This window comes from Tauraco erythrolophus, chromosome 7 (genome assembly GCF_009769465.1).
Source record: "Tauraco erythrolophus isolate bTauEry1 chromosome 7, bTauEry1.pri, whole genome shotgun sequence".
NCBI classification, from domain to species: domain Eukaryota; kingdom Metazoa; phylum Chordata; class Aves; order Musophagiformes; family Musophagidae; genus Tauraco; species Tauraco erythrolophus.
The window spans coordinates 61,623,108-61,640,963 of record NC_141471.1 but is presented as its reverse complement, the minus strand read 5'-3'; the positions used below and the strand labels follow the sequence as shown (position 1 = coordinate 61,640,963).

At 41.5% G+C, this 17,856-nt stretch overlaps 1 protein-coding gene across 2 annotated transcripts in view; it reads right to left on the bottom strand.

Annotated features, from left to right (window-relative positions):
- Positions 1 to 17,856, bottom strand: part of SEPTIN7 (septin 7) — a 63,624-nt gene that overhangs the window by 13,377 nt on the left and 32,391 nt on the right. For both annotated transcript variants that reach the window (XM_086615203.1, XM_086615204.1), the window contains exons 2-6: positions 13,935 to 14,041; positions 7,146 to 7,246; positions 6,413 to 6,547; positions 2,537 to 2,654; positions 665 to 757 (exon numbers count right to left, since the gene is read on the bottom strand). In XM_086615203.1, the coding sequence (XP_086471329.1) occupies positions 665 to 757; positions 2,537 to 2,654; positions 6,413 to 6,547; positions 7,146 to 7,246; positions 13,935 to 14,041 (554 nt within the window). The remainder of the gene's footprint in view (positions 1 to 664; positions 758 to 2,536; positions 2,655 to 6,412; positions 6,548 to 7,145; positions 7,247 to 13,934; positions 14,042 to 17,856) is intronic.

Genomic DNA, 17,856 nt, shown 5'->3' with positions numbered 1-17,856 from the left:
TCTGCTCTTCTCCTTTAGGCTTAGTCCCAGAATATCTTCGTTTGTGTTATTTGTGTTTATCTATCCGAGGTGATTCCTACAGCAACAAAAAACCTGAAAAGCTCTTACAGGCTGTTAAAGCTACTGAACAAACAGAAGCAAGGCTCAAGAAACATACAGAAGATGGACTCCAACATAAAAGAACAAACCAAAAAAGCACGAGAAAACAAAGAAAAAGCCTTTCAACAGTCCGACAGCCCTTTTGATTTTCTTTAGCCATTTGTCTCCATGAAGGTTTCAGTATATCAATTAGACAGCTGTTAACCGTAATGCACACACTCCGTGCACACCTCCATCTGAAAGACAACCCTTGCCTCCTTCAAAGCTCAGAATCAAACAAAACGTGGTAGGTGGATATAAGTTAAATAGGGATGGAAGAAAAAGAAAGTGATCTTTGAGGAGTTTATTAAATGGGCACATGATCTAGTGCTCTCATTCTGAATTGTGGCCATTAAAGGACTTAAGTCACCTAAGAGTGTCATCCATTGCCTCTGCTGAGGAACAGTAACTCTTACAACAGCTTTAGATCTGATTTTTATATTTTCTTAACATTTCAGTGGGCTCTTTATTAACAACAAAAGCTTTTTGCTTTCAGTAAGCAGTTTTTCAAGAGAAAATTACTTACCTTTATCTTTTTAACAATCTTATTCTCCTCTTCATCATCTGTTTCTGGAAATTCATATATTTTAATTTTGTGTTCTTGGATTTCTTTCATTATCTAAAAACAAAAACATGTTACTTGTTTGAGGAATTCGCACTTCGTAACAACTATTTCTTGCTGCAATCTGATTCTCCCTCCTTTTATTTCGGCTATGCAAGATCCTTGCACATTAAGGAGACTAACTTGCACGTTTAACACCATCAGGTGATCTCAAGGGATTATCAGCATGACCGTTTCTCCTTAGCCAGGAGAAGACAAGATCAGAGCTTCCCAGCTAAAATAATACTATCCATCAATATAAGGCAGAAAAAATGAATGTTGGTTTTCTACAACAGGGCAAACAGAGATTTACACTGACAGGAATTCTACCTGCACATGCAAAAATCTAACACAACACAACTCAAATTCTCAGACTAGTTTTGCAACTGAGTCCCTCAAAAAAAAAAAAAATTGAATAGATAACTGCAGGCATACTTCAGCCCTTTGAGTTCCCACAATAGCTACGGCTGTCACTCCTCTTCTTTTCTGTTCCTAGCTCACCTGAGCATCAGCTGCTCGAAGCAGGATCACCTGCCCATTTTAATAGAGCTTGTGACTGACAGACTGAATCTAGTGGTTAGCTGTGTTGAAAAATATTTGCAAGTGCTAATGAAAATTTAAGAATAACTGACAGCGTCATCAAAAACAAGACCGTACTGCTTTGGTGCTCGATTTGTCTGAAGGGTATTTTTAAAAACAAGCTGATTAGTTTTCCAGAATTTTAGAATGGAAAAAATATTAGACCATGTAGCTGAGAAGCTACACCGCAGAGCCCTGGGGAATATTTCTGGTTCCTGGCTTTGCAATCTTATAAGAACATAAGTTTGCAATTCATGCAAGGACTTATTTTCAAAGTTTGATTTGGCAAAGTCTCCTCTACTTAATATCAACTCCATCATAAAGCTGCTTTAATATTAAGAAATATTCTGCGTTCTACCATTTTCCCCCCTTTACATCAAAAAACCCCCATGAAATGCAACCAAAACAGGCTTCAGGACTGTAGCACCTTGCTCATGTTTCTCCAAGGCAGAAATGTCCTTCAATTTTTAGTCTTAAATCAAGAGTTTTGCACATAGCATCTCTTAATGCCAACTTCTTTTCAGAACCTGTGTTCTTCTAATCTGGATACAGTTCAAAAAACAAACTTCATGCCTTGGTCTTGTCCTGTTCTGGTCCTCCTTATCCTCCTCATATTACACAGCAAAGCCTAAGTGTCCTACTCTGATCATGTAGTTGAAATAAAACGTAAACCACTTGGAGACATTAATACCAACTTTATTCTACAAAGAAATTATATCCATTGTATCAATGTTAGAATTATCTCACCATCTTTAAAATGCATTACCACAGCCCAAGACTGAATAAGTGTATTGATTCTTGTCTAACACCTGAGGCATCTTTAATAAATATAGTGCATCAACACGGAGTAAATACCACAATACAATCAATAATACTATAATACTGTCAAATACCTTTTTTTTTTTTTTTCAAATGCACAACTTCTATTAGGCACCTAAATCTTGAAAGCTCCCTTCCTCCCTTACTGATTTTTATCTCAGCAGTGAATTATTTCACCTGCCAAGAATCATACTTGAAACCTCTTCCCCTGAGGATAGAAACAAGATTATTTCACCAAGAAATATAATTAAATCTAGAGATATAAATTACTTAGCTTTGCTGTCTCGAGTCATTGCTTCAGGGTTTAAACTTTGCATGTAAGAAGTTAAATCTCACCATTTCCATAGGGATCCACACACTAAATTATCCCATGTTGTAGATATTAATCTTTCAACTCACCTGTTTTTTAAACTGTTGGCATTCCTCAGGTGTAAGTGTGTCTGCTTTGGCAATAAGTGGAATGATATTCACTTTTTCATGCAGGCGCTTCATAAACTCTATATCCAAAGGCTTAAGTCTGAAAGACAGGATTAGAGCTTTGCAAATTATATTAATTAAACAAGCATGTACAAATGATTTGAGATTTGTCCTGACAACTGTTCTTAAGACACTGATTTATGAGTGACAGATGCTTGAATGAAACTCAAAAGGCTGCTATAGGCAATCCCCTAGAGTTGTCTAATATCAGAGGAATAAGTTCTACGTTAACATTACTAGTAGTCCTGAGACTTCTTACCATTTGCTAAACGAGTGTAATTCCAGCTAGCAGAACTCTCCTATGAAGGTAATAAAGCTCGTGTCACTAGCCAGAAGACAGTCCCATTTAAAGCCTGACTGGTAAGAGCTCACAGTTGTGAATCATGCTCTGTTCGCACACGCAGTTTCAGTTTCTGAAAGCCATGCTTCCTCCCAAGAGTGGGCAGTGAGATTTTTTTTCTCTATAAATTAGATAGCTGAAGATAGTAAACTCTGTGGCCTGTGTACAAACGAAGTAGAAATATCTCATCTTTAAATTGCTCTGTATAACAAAACGACTGTTATTAAAGTGGATGACAATATCACAAAACCTAAAACACCCACCATACGAGTACATAAAACCCTCGACATGAACCGAAGTGGTCAATATTTCCTGTTTGCTAAAGTAAAGCCACAGAGGTTTTGATGTATTAATGCTTCAGAATTATAGCAAGTTTAGTCAGGCTTAAAGGATTCACTCAAAGGATTTAACAAGATTATTTCTCATATAAAAGAAATTAGGATTAGGAACATTAAAAACAGATTCATTTGCTACTCAAATTTAGCTTCTTCTCCAAACCACGTATAAAAGAATAAATAAAACATTAAAGAACACAAACTTAACATCACCTTAACATTTTCTACCTGCCACTGAATTTCTCAGCTTCTCAACACGTTTCTATTAAATAGCTAACACGAATGTACGTCCAGATTGAGAGCACTGGTTTGCCCATCCGTTCACCTTAACGTGCTTTCCCTCTCTTCCCTTCAGAAAGCTGCCTAGGGCAACACCAGGTGGAAGGGCTGTTGCCAAAGCAGAACAGTTCAAAACGACAACAGTGCTCACCTCAAGGTCTTCAGTCTACAGTGGAGACTGAAGCAGAAAGCCCTTACATAAAGATCCTAGGATTGCAGGAAGAGAGAGTCTGCAGTCCCATTACCACCTCATTCACGTACTCGGAAGGCACTCCCACCTCTTCCCTCTCTCCCCCTATCCCCACACAAACCCATCAGTTCAGCTGCTTGTGGGGATACCACCTGAAACTGGTGGGATGTGGTACATCATAGAATCATAGTATCATTTAGGTTGGAAAAGACCTTTAAGATCATCGAGTCCAACAGTAAACCCAGCACTGCCAAGTCCACCACTAGACCACATTCCTCAGCACCACATCTACATGTCTTTTAAATACCTCCAGGGTATTAAATACCACCTCCCTGGGCAGCCTGTTCCAATGCTTGGCAACCCTTTTGGTGAAGAAATTTTTCCTAATACTAAAGCTAAATCTCCCCCGGCACAGCTTGAGGCCATTTCCTCTTACTCTATTGCTTGTAACTTGGGAGAAGATACCAACACCCACCTCGCTACAACCTCCTTTCAGGTAGTTGTAGAAGTTGTAGAGAGCGACAAGGTCTCCCCTCAGCCTCCCCTTCTCCAGGCTAAACAACCCCAGTTCCCTCAGCCACTCCTCACAGGACTTGTGCTCCAGACCCTTCTCCAGCTTTGCTGCTCTTCTCTGGACACGCTCCAGCACCTCAATGTCTTTCTCGTAGTGAGGGGCCCGAAACTGGACACAGTATTTGCGATGCAGCCCCACCAGTGCTGAGTACAGGGGCATGATCACTTCCCCAGTCCTGCTGGTCACACTGTTTCTGATACAAGCCAGGATGCTGTTGGCCTTCTTGGCCACCTGGGCTCACATTCAGCCAGCTGTCAACCAGCATCCCCAGGTCCTTTTCTGCGGGGCAGCTTTCCAGCCACTCTCCCTCAAGCCTGTGGTGTTGCATGGGGTTGCTGTGAGCCAAACAGCAGGACCTAACCTGCATTATATTTTTTTTCTTTATAAATTGTAACAAGCTGGCTTTTACAAATGTATTAAGTTGTAAGGCCAAACAGAAGTAAGTCTACAAATGCTTTAATTCAACGTAAATACAACCATGCAGGAAGATTAAAGAGTATGCTACTTGATGGGTGACACGGAAACACGAGCACCCCCACAAAAACCAGGCAGGAAGCGAGCAATGTCCTCTTCAGAGAAGACAGTATCTTAAAAGAGAAAATGAATGCTAGCAGCAGCACCAATTTGCTCTGTGCTCCATTCATTTCCTTAATTAGATGACAACTCCAAGCATTTACTCTAGTAATTGAAAGACACCACACAAACCTAGCTCAACTTTACACTTTCTTTTTACCTCAAGAATAACATGAAATGCCTGTACAAATAACATAACTTTTCCAGCTTTTAGCCTCACAAATTTAGTGACTAAAACTTAATTTATCTTAAGCATTACCTTTATTTTTCCTTAGGATTTGCATCTCCCACTGCTTTAGAAAGTTTTAACAGGTAACAAGGGGGTGTGGAGGGAAGACAAATTGTTTTTGAAGAATCTGAAAGTTACGCTTAAGAAAGAGTAACACAAGGAATGGATCCTTTTCCCTTTATTTCAATGACATTTTGATTTTGCACAGTAGCAAAACAGTATATGCTAAGGACTCAAGTGTCTCCATTTAAAATCAATATGCACGTTGAGCAAAACTGTCATTACAAACATGCATGGTGAACAACAACAACAAAACATTCAGTTAAGACAAGTCTGCACAAGAAAAAAATCTCTTCCCCACCCCTAGTATTTCTTTCCAAATTTGAGGAGTCTGTCTAGTTCAAAACAATTAGAACCATTCTAACGCTAGCTACAGAATCTGAGTGTAATAGCTGGCATTTTTCACTGCCTGAGGAATATTCCTCAGAATTCCTTCATTACTCCCTTCAACAAGTTTTACTACTTTTGACTCATACAATAGGATAGGTGCTTATCTTGTCCTCCTTCTGGTTTTGAAGGCTTAAGTTAAGAGTCTCCAACAAATTTATGCAGTTCTAATACACTGATAAAAGCTAAGCAATCAACTTCAGACATAGTCCATCTGCATTTACTCCACCCTGGAAATGCAGTTCTCCCTCTCTGCCACTAGATAGAAGCCTGATCAAGTTAAAAACTAAGCAGGGATGGAAGATTGTATAATAATTGAAAAAAAATCCAGAATGCCTATATTAGAATTGTCACTAGACAAAGGATTACACCCTAGGTGGACTAAAGCGCGCTTGTAAGGGTGCATGAAACTTCTCATCTTGAATTTATCATTAAAACCAAAGGGAGGAAAGGAAATCAAAGTGGAAAGGAAAAATCCTATTGCTTGAAGCGTGAATCAGTTTCTCCTTCTAAACAGGAGTGTGTGAACAAAAGATACAGACCACCCATAGACCTGGCAGCTGTGAACACCTGTGCATTTTTAATTGTTCTAATACTAATTTTCTTGTTATGTGATTAATCTGCAATCATGTTTTCTGGTGTTCTAACTTACTACTTGTCTGGTTTGCTGATGTTTGACGAGTCAAAGTAAGCCCATCTGGAAGTCAAGCGTGATCTGCAGGCCATTAAGAAAATCCTATTTGGAACTTTACATAACTAATAATGCCAAATTTGGATGCTTATCTGAGATAAAAGGCAGAGAAAGGAAACATAAAACACACAGATACGAACCCATGTCCTGAAGGAGCAATGAAGTATAAACAACACTGCACTCTGTTGTCTGGCATCTGACGTCTGTTCACTCGAGATTCTGCATTCAGGTAGTCCTCAAATTTACTGTCAATGTAGTCGATAACTGGCTGCCAACTGCAGAGGTTACATTAATAAAAACCTGTAAGTTACATCACTTATGTAAAAAAGTCTGTCTTTGCTAAGAAACAGATGTACACTCTTTCCCCATGGCTTTAAAAAAAAAAAAAAAATAAAAAATTAAGAGACTTCAAGACAGCACATTTTAAGTGCCCAGCTCCTCAACATACAACCGAGTTACACAGCTCAGAAGATACAATCTACGAGTTCACTGAAAAAAAACCTTTCAAACACAATTACAATTATTGTAATAGCATTAAAGAGAACACTTCAGAACAGTAGCCAAAGGAATACGCTTTACTGGTCACATCTTGCGACAGCACCGCAGTGGGTTCTGCACACTGCTCATGTGGAAAAAGAGCCAAATGCTCCATCTGCTTTAAAGGGAAAAGCTGGTAGCATTTCAACAGTTATAAAGGTACTGGGAACTAAAAGTAGCTAAAGTCTTCCACTAACTGAAAAGTTTAAAAGCATTAATATTTTAACTGAAGATAAAAGTGGGCATTTTGAAAGAACGTCACAAGGTATTGTATCTCACACGCACAAAAAATACAATTCAGAACTATTGCAGGAGAACATACAAAGAATGTCTTACCAATTACTATTATCCACAGCATCTCCAAATCCTGGAGTGTCAACTATTGTAAGGAGTAACTGAACACCACCCTCTTTGATTAAAACTTTTGACTGCTCAACCTGCAAAATGAATAAGGTAAGATTAAACTTTTAGCAATGTAGTCGTCACTCATCTTAAACACTGGGAGAAGCATTCAATGACTAAGAAGCCTGACAAAGAATTACTTAATTTTCTGCTTCAGCGTGATACTAGGTCTGTGTTTTGCTTACAAAAATCCCAATGATTTGGTAATAATTAATTCTTTTTTTTTTTTAAAGAAAAAGAGGGCTCATAATTTTACTGAAGTCGCTAATAAAAGAACCCATTGAAGTATATAGGATATCTTAATATTTTAGCTCCTGTTGAAAGAGGAAAAAACCCGTAACCAACAATCCTAATGCCAGAATTAAATAAATAAATAAATAAAATAAATAAGAGGATGTACTGAGATATCCGTACATTCTGATAAACCAGGCATTATACTTCATGAAATTGATCACTTGAAAGAAAAATCAAACTTTTAAAAACTAATCCTCCCCCCAAGCACCTTAGACTCTACATTTTTAGTCCTGTTAATGTGTTTTTAAGAATACTTTTCTTCTTCAGCTAGTATAATGCTTGGGAAAGGAAACACAGAAAGTGATGGTTTCCAGTTACAACCAGATTGATATTGGAAAGTAACGCGATCTGGCTGCAATCTGCTGAGCTAGACCTCACGTGACCGTAAGGGCTTGGTTCCTGTTTGCTCAGGTCACTGATGGAAACCTGGCTCAGAAGGCAGCTGCACCAGCACAAGGCATGATGCAAGATCTGGGCGTGGGAACGCGTGCCTGGAGTCGTGACCACCCATCTGCAGCACAGCTCAGCCAGCTTGCAGTAAACATGTCAAACAGATCCAGCGTGTCACGACACGGAAAACCCAGGCTAAGCAGCAAACGAGCTGCTACCTCCTCCTTTCTACTAATATCTCGGTAATTATTGATAATCGTAGAATGGTTAGAGTTGGAAAGGACCTCAAAGATCATCTTGTTCCAACCCCCCTGCCATGGACAGGGACACCCTCCACTACACCAGGTTGCTCAAAGCCTCATCCAACCTGGCCTTGAACACTTCCAGGGATGGGGCAGCCGCAACTTCTCTGGGCAACCTGGTCCAGTGCCTCACCACCCTCCGAGTGAAAATTTATTCTTTATATCCAATCTAAATCTCCCCTCTTTCAGTTTAAATCCATTTCCCCTTGTCCTATCACTACACATCTGCCTAAGACAGTGCTGTGCACCACTGTCCGTATCAGTTATCCCCAACAGGAAGAAACAACAAACTCATCCTAGCGTGTTGGCTCCTTCCAATCGCTCACGCATTTAATGGCAGTTATTTTTCCCCTGATATTAAGACAATTTCTATTAAATTACTAGCGACGTCGTTTTCTAGATATGGATTCAAGAAACCAACCGTGCATGCCATTCCTTCAGAGCCCCACACAACCTGGCAGACACTGGTGCCACCTTGCTGCTCACTGCTTAACGTTTCTTAAGCCTCCTGAACCCTAACTGGGGGAGAAGAGGTCTATTTAACTGGGTGAACACCTGCGAGAACATTTGGTAATGAACTTTCAGAGAGAGTGGAAGCTTGGATAACAAATCCTATCTGGATGCCCACTTCCCCAGCTCAAGATTTGAAAGATGGAACTAACGTTGTTGAGTGAAACAGCCTTTCTCACAGCCGCACCTGAACATTGTTGCTGCAAACACTTTGCAATCCCTAGTTGTACGACGCAATGTAAATCCACAAGATAAATTAACACTGCAGGAAGTCAAACTAAATCTCTCTTGCACAAGTAAAACGTTCTAATTCAGAAAAGAATAATACAGAAAACACTAACTAACTGCAAAGAAAGCTCCATATCTAACCTCTGAGTAGGCAGGATACTATTTTTATCGACTCATCAGTAGGGATCCTGCCCGAGCCAGTTCAATTCCTTTTGCTGGTAAGTCTCAAAAAGTTAACCTAGCTACACTATGGCTGCCTACAGCACGTGATTGCCATGAGCTGGTTCCTCTCCCAACAAAAAGGTAAGGCAGCTTTCCAAAATGCCAGTTGCCAGCACTGGGCTACCTGGATGCTAGTCACAGGAGAATCCACGCTGGGGTGGACTTCAAGGACACCCAATTCACTTTCCCCACTTGAGCAGGCACGGTTAGGAAGGTTTAGAAAAAGGAAATAAAAGAATAAAAAAACCCAAACAATCCACACCCACCAGCCTAAGACACCATCAAGTTACCCTTTCACTAACTGTACAACTCCTATCCTTCCAAAAGCATCCAGTCTAAAGCCACGAGAACCTAGGAATCCACGTAGTGCCTTGAAAATCTACATTTTAATTGTGGTTAATGAATTTTCACCCCCCTTAAAAGTTCTATGGAGCAATTTTACTGCACACAATTGATGCCAGAACTCAAGAGAGTAATCCCCAGCCACACAGTCAACTCAGCCAAGAGTTTACTACTCACAAGCTTCAGCACTCAGGAGATTAACTTCTGATTCCTCGCATTCTTTTTGCTATCTTGCACACAGAAGCCAGAGCACCCTTCCATAACCAAGCTATCTGCAAGCACCAGAAACCTGCAACACTTTGAAAATCCTAGAGATGAGAAGGTTAAGAGCTGTACTCTTGCCAAGTGCTACAAGGTATCAGCTTTGTTCTCCAGCACAAAAATTCCCAGCAATAATCATTAAATTATTAAGCATTCGCAGTGGAATGCTTTTACAAAAGAAGCAATTAATAAAACATTATCTTGAACGTGTGTTTATAACAAAGGAAAAGGAAGGTCAGGAGATCCTCAGAAATGCCACGCCAAACGTTTTTCCTGATTCTGTATGCTTGTGAAATGGAAGTGTGGCTGAATTTGTGAAGTCACCTTCTGACAACCAGCAACTCAATCTCTAGAGGCAGGCAGTGCCAATGCCTTGCTGGGTGGTGAGGATTTAACTTTATTCTGACTTTTCATAAATTTGTGTAGGTATCTTGCTATCAGAGCAGGGCTTACAAAAACCTACAGAACAAGAAACACTTGTTTCCAACGTTTCATTTAATCAAACTGAATGTCCTGTGCTTGTGTCGTGGACAATCAGACCATATCCACCACCCACTGTAAGCAGTAGAGACCGCCCACAAAGCCTCTGTGAAGTTGCATTTTTCTAACCCAAATGGATGTGTCCATACATGGTCAAAGGCACAGAAAGCAGCAACATCTGGAAAAGATCCAGACAATCCCTGTAAACTACTGTCACTCACAGTTAAGCATCCAACTGCATCCTATCATCTGATTTACAAGTATTCCCAAGGGAACCGTGGAAAACATTAGTTCAAGTCTTGGAATTTCAAACTTTTTTTTAATAAAAGTCTCCACCAAACAGCCGTTTTCCCATGCACTCCAGTCAACTGGGACACACAGGTCTCCTTGGCTGTTACTACACAGCGTTAGTGACGTGGTGCGTGTTACAGCTTGACTCCATTTAATGGATGAAACAAGCATTTACCATACTCCATTTATGACAGTGAAGTGATGATCAAACACATTCCATTTCCCATCACTTCTGAAAAAGCATCCTTTGAATTCATCTGACACCACTTCTTATTAACTGGTTTTCCATGTTTTCCACTAAGTTACTAAAAAAGACCTGCCTCACAACACAACTCCACACTGCAATTGTTTTCAAGCCCAAACCACAGCTTGCATTTCCCTCTGCGAGACGCTCTTACACAATTCCTGATCAATAAGTCATTCCCACCACGTAAGAGCAAGAGATTATCACCACCGAGATCTTAGGATGCTCTGGAGGTCTGTCTCATCTCCACCCTACAAACCCCTTGACATACTCGACTTCGAAAGGTTTACACAGGCAAAGTGTACAAACCCCATGGCTCCAAATGGCAGCTCCCACTGTTAACTCCAACATTTGACTGGAATCGCCTCTACATCATACATATAGTTGCCAGCACCCACAATTTTCAAGGTTGTAGGAGGAAAAAATTTTGTTCTCACACAGAAACTGAAGACAGACAGTTTCAGGTTCCTTTTTAAAATGCTACACTTACTGATTTTTCATTCATCACAACAAGTAACTGAAAGCAAAGCGATGTTGCACTGCAAGGATACTCAAAAAAAAAGCTCATTAGATGAGGTAAGCAATAGTTGCTAAGCATGAAGGTGGTCTTTAAATATATTTTATTCCAATCACATTATTTGCTAAGTCATGACAGACCCCAATTCACTATTGAAAATAGTTTTGGCTAGTGCTTGGCCACCCTCAGGCTTTAGCCCACTCAGTGGAAGTAGGAACAAATGCAATGGCTTTTCAGCCAGGGCTTTGTTCAAGACCTTTTTCTTTTTTTTTTTTTTTTTTTTTTTTTTTGGGGGGGGGGGGGTTGTAGTTGTTGTTGGTTTCCCCCCCCCCAGCTTTACATGACTAACAAATAAATAAATGCAGTTAATCTTGAAAATATGGGGTATTTTTCTTCAACCAGTTAATTAATAAAAATCAAACCATCTCTGAAGGACTCAAAAGGTCAGGATGAACATTTAATCTTTGATAAAATCATTTAATCTTGCCACCTAAGAGATAAAAGTACCTAACTCAGACTCCAGAAGCTACGCACACAGTTTTAGTGTAGTTTTTCTTACACTGATCCACCTTTAGCCAGTGGGACTGAGTTATCTTTGAAAGATGTCTTGTTGGATTTTTTTTTTTATTTGTGTGTAAATTCTTCCCATGATTTTCCCAATTTAAAAAAAAAAAAAATCTTCCACTGACAGGGAATCCTGTCATTAATCCTTGTATTAATTTAGCTTCAGCTAAACCAATGTGTAATCAACTGTAATGAAATCACACTAAGTCTCTCTTCCAATAAAAAAAGAGGTCACCCTTGAATTGTTTTCCAACATTCACTGATTATTTCATTAATATTATACCAGAGCTTGACTGTTTGTACACCTTTTCCATCCTACTTAACATCTTTTTGAAGCAGGTGCATAAATTCAACCCTTCTATTTCAAATAATGGTCTGCTGTCCCTGCTAACAAGCTTTTAAGTCCATTTTGTCAGTTACCATGGTTTTAGATTAAACTGACAAAATAGCCTAATAGACTGAAGCTTAGAAAAAATAAATACATTCATTGTTAATCAAACTCAGGACATTCAAAACCTTTCTTCCAAATTAAAAAATTTATATTCTGCAACAAATACATTTTGTATTAGTATCCAAGACTTTGATGCTGAACTCACTGACAAGCAATGTCATTTTAACCCTCTTAGTACGAGCATAACTAACTTTTTCCTGGCCTTCTGGTAATTATTCAGTGTTCTGAGATTAAAAAACAAACACCCACACCACACAACCACCCTACCCAAAATCTCAAACAAAAACAAACCAAAACCCCCACAAAACACTAAGGTCAGCAGATCACAGTATTGGAGCACAGTTATTCAATTCCACTGAATTAAAAAAAAAAATATTCAATTTTACAGCTTCTGTTTAGCACCTTGTGTACCCCCCTAACTCAACACACGGCTTAATCACTTTCTGAGAACTCTGTAAGGGCACAATCACTTCATCCACAGCTGAGGTGGGCTGAGACTGTCATATTTTGCAGCTGGAGGAACTCTGCTGGACCACAGCAGCAACGGTGAGCACCCCCAGTCCTCATCTGTGCAAAGTTAGATTATCACAAGCTATTTACACTCAAAATATTTAGTGTTGCCCAACCGCCAAGAGAGCTCACTCATCCTTATTCAGCTGCTCAACCGCGGACGCAGAAAATATCCCACTAAAACGTAACAATTTCCTAAACCACCCGCACCATTCTTTAATTATTTCTTAGTATACTGTGGGGTTTTTTTTCTTAGTAACTCTTTTATACTACAAAAAGGATGCTCCTTTCCTTGAGAGAAAATATAATTGATCAGTAGCAAATTATTACGCAAAACAAACAGATCAAGTTCAGTTTTTCAGTCTTTGACTAAATATTTCAGTTGTATCATGCACTTGCAGGAACTTCTTTGCCTATATAAGTCTAGTGCTTAAAGTCAGCCAGGATCACCCTAGTCCCAAATATGTTTCATAATAACAACTTACAACAGGGAAAAAAAAAAAAAAAGGACCACAAAGGATACAGGTTGCAGAAGATAGTCGGATACTTTTACTCATTAGGACCTCGCACTTACATCAAATCCTTTAATACATGGTTCCTAAGAGACTTCAATGAACAGTCAGGGGGTTTAGTGCACACCTATGTCTTTAGAATCATAGAATAATAGAATAGTTTGGGTCGGAAGGGACCTCTAAAGGTCATCTAGTCCAACCTCTCTGCAGTGAGCAGGGACATCTTCAACTAGATTAGGTTGCTCAGAGCCCCGTCCAACCTGACCTTGAATGTTTCCAGGGATGGAGCAGATATACTCAATATCTGAACTGATAACAGAACATTCCCTTTCTGAACAGGACTGCATCCATATGATACTTCTGGAGTACAGATAGCACACAAAGTACAGCACTTTAGGGCTCCCAACCTTCCACATGCTACAAGCTTCATAACCTGGAAGTTTTGTGTACCTAATGTATGCTGAAACACACACCGAATATTTGTTAGTGGTTCACATTCTGGTTAAACTTACTTGAAACATAGGTGTTTGTAACAACTGTACCCCCTTACATTACCAAATTGCAAGTTGCATTGTTCAAGCTGCAGTTTTTTCACCCAGACATACCTGTACAGTCTTTTTAATTCTGTGTGAAGGACCTGGATACTCTGGAGAATACAATTCTGTTAAGAATAATGAGTTGATTAATGTTGACTTTCCCAGTCCAGATTCACCTAGAAGAAAACAGAACAGTTTCAGTAAAACCAGGAATATCACACTGAGTGTAAACATTTAGATCTACATTTCATACACTCTTGAAACCTACTACCTGAAAACATGCACTGCACTCTAAGGCTTTACGAATTTATCATCTCTTCCAATTTCGAGGAATCATAGAATCATAGAATGGTTAGGGCTGGAAGGGACCTTCAAAGGTCATCTAGTCCAACCCCCCTGCAAGGAACAGGGATATCTCCAACTAGATCAGGTTGCTCAGGGCCTCGTCCAACCTGGCCTTGAACGTCTCCAGGGATGGAGCATCCACCACCTCTCTGGGCAACCTGTTCCAGTGTTCTACCACTCTCATGGTAAAAAATTTTTTCCTAATATCCAACCTGAACCTACCTCCCTCTATTTTAAAACCGTTACCCCTTGTCCTATCACAACTGGCCGTCCTGAATAGCCTCTCCCCATCTTTCTTGTAGGCCCCCTTGAGGTACTGGAAGACCGCTATAAGGTCACCCCAGAGCCTCCTCTTCTCCAGGCTGAACAGCCCCAACTCTTTCAGCCTGTCCTCATAGGAAAGGTGCTCCAGCCCTCTTATCATCTTCGTGGCCCTCCTCTGGACCCTCTCCAACTGGTCCATGTCCTTCTTATGCTGGGGACTCCAGAACTGGACACAATACTCCAAGTGAGGTCTCACGAGGGCAGAGTAGAGGGGGAGAATCACCTCCTTCGACCTGCTGGCCACGCTCCTCTTGATGCAGCCCAGGATGCGGTTGGCCTTCTGGGCCGCAAGAGCACATTGCCGGCTCATATTGAGCTTCTCGTCCACCAGTACTCCCAAGTCCTTCTCCTCAGGGCTGCTCTCGATCCATTCTCCGCCCAGTCTGTATTTGTGCCTGGGATTGCCATGACCCAGATGTAGGACCTTGCATTTGGCCTGGTTGAACTTCATGAGGTTGGTACGGGCCCACCTCTCCAGCCTGTCGAGGTCCCTCTGGATGGCATCCCTCCCTTCCAGCGTGTCGACGGCACCACACAGCTTGGTGTCGTCGGCGAACTTGCTGAGGGTGCACTCCATGCCACTGTCCACGTCACCGACAAAGATGTTGAAGAGGGCCAGGCCCAACACGGACCCCTGAGGGACGCCACTCGTGACCGGTCTCCACTTGGACATCGAGCCGTTGACCACTACTCTCTGAGTGCGGCCATTGAGCCAATTCCTTATCCACCGAGTGGTCCATCCATCAAACCCATGCCTCTCTAGTTTAGAGAGAAGAATGTCGTGCGGGACAGTGTCAAAAGCTTTGCACAAGTCCAGGTAGATGACATCCGTTGGTTGACCCTTGTCCACCGATGTTGTCACCCCATCGTAAAAGGCCACCAAGTTGGTCAGGCACGATCTGCCTTTGGTGAAGCCATGTTGGCTGTCACCAACCACCTCCTTGCTCTCCATGTGCCTTAGCATGGTTCCCAGGAGAATCTGCTCCATGACCTTGCCAGGCACAGAGGTGAGGCTGACCGGCCTGCAGTGCGAGGAAAGCCTTGCAAATCCAACTGTCACCGTTGGATTCTACAGACGCTCAATTTTCCTGATCTCATAAGTTCTGAATGCACTTAGCACTTCTCCATCACTCCCACTACAACACACAAAGATTATATTGTCCCACATTAAAGGTTATAAACAAAATATCTTCCTGGTATTACTTCCCATCATGATGCCAAAGTAGCCTAAGCTATCTCCTTTATTTCAAGTATTACTTGAGAGGCTTATTGTCAGGGAGATGACAAAAAACCTAGATTAAAAAATAATAAAAAAAAGAGACAGATTATTTTGGTCTAACCCCTAAAGCCACAAGAGCTGAACTGAAGATCCAGAACTACGTGGTTTGCCTGGGAATTTTGTTGTTGTTGGGGCAGGGAATGGGGATTACATTTTGTTTGGTTTTGGTAATTTCTTCATGAGCAACAATAAGTCAGCCTTGCTGAAGAATCTGGAGACTCTACTGCCATGACAGTCCAAGTAAATACAGTTACAATTCCCGCAGCAAAAAATACCTCCATTTAGAGCTCTACAGAGACAGAAGCAAGAATTTTAGATCAACTACTTATATTACAGTATTTAAAAATACAAATCTTTTGTGTTTTCTGTTGTAAAGAAACTACCCCATCACGACGACTCACGCTGGCAAGAGAAGGAAGGAGAAAAGTACATGCAAACAATGCTTTCTGTTTAAGTTTTCATATGCAGTGCTGTTGGTACCTTGATCTAAACAGGAACAGTCACACAAATGTGCTCTTAAGCTAACGAATTTGGGTGCAAACTGCCCCCACACTTTGAAAAGAAAAAACCTAACCCACCAATCCTCCCCATGCCCAAACAAATACCGGCTGACTTCAAGACAAAATTCAGAAAGCTTCACAACTCATCTTCAGCTAAACGTCCCGCGTTAAGGCAAGTAACCAAGAGTTGGAGAACAGAAAGCAGTTACCAGACTCAGCAGACAGGCCCTTATCTCCACCATGATGGCCACCTCAATTCCACACACAGCAGCCATCTCGGTTGCGCTGCTGTAGCTCAAAGCCTCCGCAGCACCCACAGAGCAACCTGATCAGGTCTACTGTAAACGGATCAGCAGCTGATGAAACACGGCAGCCGGAGCTCCCGCAGGCTGCGGCGTTATTCCAGACCCCCTCCTGCCCAACAGCTGAGCCAACCCACGCTGCAGACAGGGCTGGCTGCGGCCGGCACGAGGGGCTGCAGCAGCCAAGCAACAGGAAAACGCTCAAGTGATAACCTCAAGGTAGCACTAACCCCAACACAATGAGTGAGCCAGAAGGGACGGGTTTGCTGACAAGCGTTTCGTCACCATCACAGAATGGTTTGGGTTGGAAGGGACCTCAAAGATCATCTAGTTCCAACCCCCCTGCCATGGGCAGGGACACCCTCCACTACACCAGGTTGCCCAAAGCCTCATCCAACCTGGCCTTGAACACCTCCAGGGATGGGGCAGCCACAACTTCTCTGGGCAACCTGGTCCAGTGCCTCACCACCCTCACAGTGAAGAATTTCTGACTTGTATCTAATCTAAATCTCCCCTCTTTCAGTTTAAATCCATTGCCCCTTGTCCTGTCACTACATGCCCTTGTAAAAAGTCCCTCTCCAGCTTTCCTGTAGGCCCCCTTTAAGTACTGGAAGGCTGCAATAAGATCACCCGGGAACCTTCTCTTCTCCAGGCTGAACAGCCCCAACTCTCTCAGCTTGTCTTCGTAGCAGAGGTGCTCCAGCCCTCAGATCACCTTCAAGGCCTCCTCTGGACTCCCTCCAGCAGCTCCATGTCCTTCTTGTGCTGGGGACTCCAGAGCTGAATGCAGTATTCCAGGTGAATATTCCAGGTGAACATCATTGCAAAGTCTGCCTTTTTCTGTGGTCAGATGCATGAGACATTTCAGAACTACCACCTAAAAGCGCAACTGGAAGATCTTTAGGTCAGGGTTAGGTGCAGCTGAGAGGCTTCCCTACCGTGTTTGCAATAGAAGGAAGTTTCTGAAAAGCACAGCTTTCGAGTCTCATAGCTGCAGCCAGTTTGAAGCTTAATCTCCATCTCACAACTCTGCTCAAGACACACGTATCATCCCAGTTAAACTACAGTTTTTCATCCACCCTACTGAACGCCTCAAGAGGAGGGTTCTGATTTTGCAACGTGCAATTCATATTCTTTCAGTGAATATCGCCTTTTTAGTTGACTGTAATCTTACAAAAGGCTCTCTACTGCACTACTGAAGAAAGATTTGTGTTATCAGATTCTACTTCAATGTACAAAAA